This window comes from Entelurus aequoreus, linkage group LG12 (assembly GCF_033978785.1).
Source record: "Entelurus aequoreus isolate RoL-2023_Sb linkage group LG12, RoL_Eaeq_v1.1, whole genome shotgun sequence".
In the NCBI taxonomy this organism is placed as follows: domain Eukaryota; kingdom Metazoa; phylum Chordata; class Actinopteri; order Syngnathiformes; family Syngnathidae; genus Entelurus; species Entelurus aequoreus.
The window spans coordinates 70708915-70711414 of record NC_084742.1 but is presented as its reverse complement, the minus strand read 5'-3'; the positions used below and the strand labels follow the sequence as shown (position 1 = coordinate 70711414).

The 2500-nt window shown below is 21.8% G+C and overlaps 1 protein-coding gene across 1 annotated transcript in view; it reads left to right on the top strand.

Annotated features, from left to right (window-relative positions):
• grm8a (glutamate receptor, metabotropic 8a) overlaps positions 1 to 2500 on the top strand; it is a 474494-nt gene that overhangs the window by 463508 nt on the left and 8486 nt on the right. The window contains 1 exon segment of the mRNA XM_062066580.1: positions 1 to 62. This exon segment is cut by the window's left edge and continues 79 nt beyond it. Within this exon segment, the coding sequence (XP_061922564.1) occupies positions 1 to 62 (62 nt within the window).

The following is a 2500-nucleotide window of genomic DNA, read 5'->3' as shown; positions in this document are numbered from 1 at the left end:
AGGTCTACATCATCCTCTTCCACCCCGAGCAGAACGTGCCCAAACGGAAACGCAGCTTCAAGGTAAAGTTCTCCGTTGTCGCGGAAATGACAAAGGAAAGTTGTAAACTACATTGTAAGATAGTTTAACACAAAAAAAGACAGTCAAATGTTTAGTTTTAATGTTTATTTTATCCATCCATCCATTTTCTACCGCTTGTTCCTTTCGGGGTGGCGGGTGTGCACTTGGGTGGAAGTAATTAAAATTAATACATGTATTTATGTTTTGTGCTGTCCTTCTGCCACCTGGCCAGTGTCACTCTTGAGTTTTTCACCCGGTAAATAAATATACATACTGTATTTTTTTTTCATATTTATAGTTTTATTTTGAAAGTACATTTTATTGTTTCATTTTAAGATATTCGTTTTTTTTATATTTCTACTGAAAACTAAATTTACATTTTATATTTACATTTGCTTTCTAGATTATATTTTTCATTAGCAAAATAAATTGTTTTAAATATACTTGTTTGTGTATTTTAGTGTTTTCTTTTATATTTCAATTAAAAATAGTATTTATCCTAATTTATTTTCTAGATTATACCTCTTATGACCAACAGCAAGGAACGTATGGATAGAATGGATGTAATTTTATTGTCATTGCACTTTAAAAAATATAACAAAATTACATTTTCAGTACAAATCCATCCAAGTACATTATTTAAATGAATTCAATATTTTTTTTCTTTAAAAATATTTATTTTATTATGTTTTTTTTATTATTACCAATAGTAGTTAAATTATTGTGATTTATTTATCATATTTTTTACAAAAAAGTAAACAATTTTCTGAATATTGTTAACAATAGCAGTTAATTTCTTTAAATATATTTTTACATTTTGATTCAACTATTTTTTTCAAGTAGTTATTTTATTTAAATGTACGTATTACATTTTTTAAACCAGAAATACATGATTTTGTTATACATTTTTTTACATTCTTTTCATCATAATTTTTTTGATTGTACATTTTATTGTTTCATTTTAAGATATTAGTTTTGTTATATTTCTACAGAAAACTATACTTAAATTGTATTTTACACTTTATTTCTAGATATTTATCATCAGCAAAAAAAAAAGATTGTTTTAAATATACATGTTAGTGTATTTACATAAAAATGTATGTATTTTTTTAAAAAGTGTTTTCTTTTATATTTTAATTAAAAGTAATATTTATCCTAATTCAATTTCTAAATTATACTTGTCATGACCAACATGAACCTATGGATAGAATGGATGGAACTTTATTGTCATTGCACTTTAACAAATACAAACAAATTACATTTTCAGTACAAACCCATCCAAATACATTATTTAATGTATCCAATATTTTTTTCTTTAAAAATGTATTTGTTTGAATTTATTTTATACATTTTCTTATTATTAACAATAGTAGTAAAATTAATTTGATGTATTTATAATATTTTATATATTAATATATATAAAAAAAGATCTGAATATTGTTAACAATAGCAGTTAATTTATTTAAATAGATTTTTACATTTTTATTCAGCTATTTTTTTCTAAATTGTATTTATTGATACCAATAGTGGCTATTTTCTAAATTATACTTGTCATGACCAATAGCAGGTAACTTATGGATGGAACTTCATTGTCATTGCACTTTACAAAATACAACAAAATTAAATTTTCTGTACAAACCCATCCAAATACATTATTTAAATGTATTAAATATTTTTTCTTTAAAAATGTATTTAATTGAATTTATTTGATACATTTTCTTATTATTAACAATATTAGTAAAATTAATTTGATTTATTTATCATATTTTATATATATACAAAAAAAATCTGAAAATTGTTAACTATAGCAGTTAATTTATTTAAATAGATGTTTACATTTTTATTCAACTATTTTTTTCTAAATTGTATTTATTGATACCAATAGTGGCTATTTTCTAAATTATACTTGTCATGACCAATAGCAGGTAACTTATGGATGGAACTTTATTGTCATTGCACTTTACAAAATACAACAAAATTACATTTTCTGTACAAACCCATCCAAATACAATATATATATTTTTTAAAACTTTAATTGAATTTGTTTTATACATTATCTTATTATTACCAATAATAGTTAACGTATTTTGATTTATTTATCATTATATTTTTTCAAACAAAAATATTTTTTTTCCTTAATATTGTTTACAATAGCAGTTAATTTATTTACATTTATTTATTCCATATTGAGTTAACATTTTTTCTAAAGTGTATGTATTTATACCAACAGTGGTTAATGAATGTATTACATTTTTTGTATTAAAAATATATTTTTATCTTTTTTTTTTTACATTCTATTTATCATTACCAATAGCAGTTAATTAATGTTTATGTACTTTTTTATTCTATTTTTTTAAAATAATATTTATTTAAAACTATTTAGCAATTGATTCCTGTACCAGGAGCAGTTGCACAATTCTACATTGGCAAGAAGTCATGT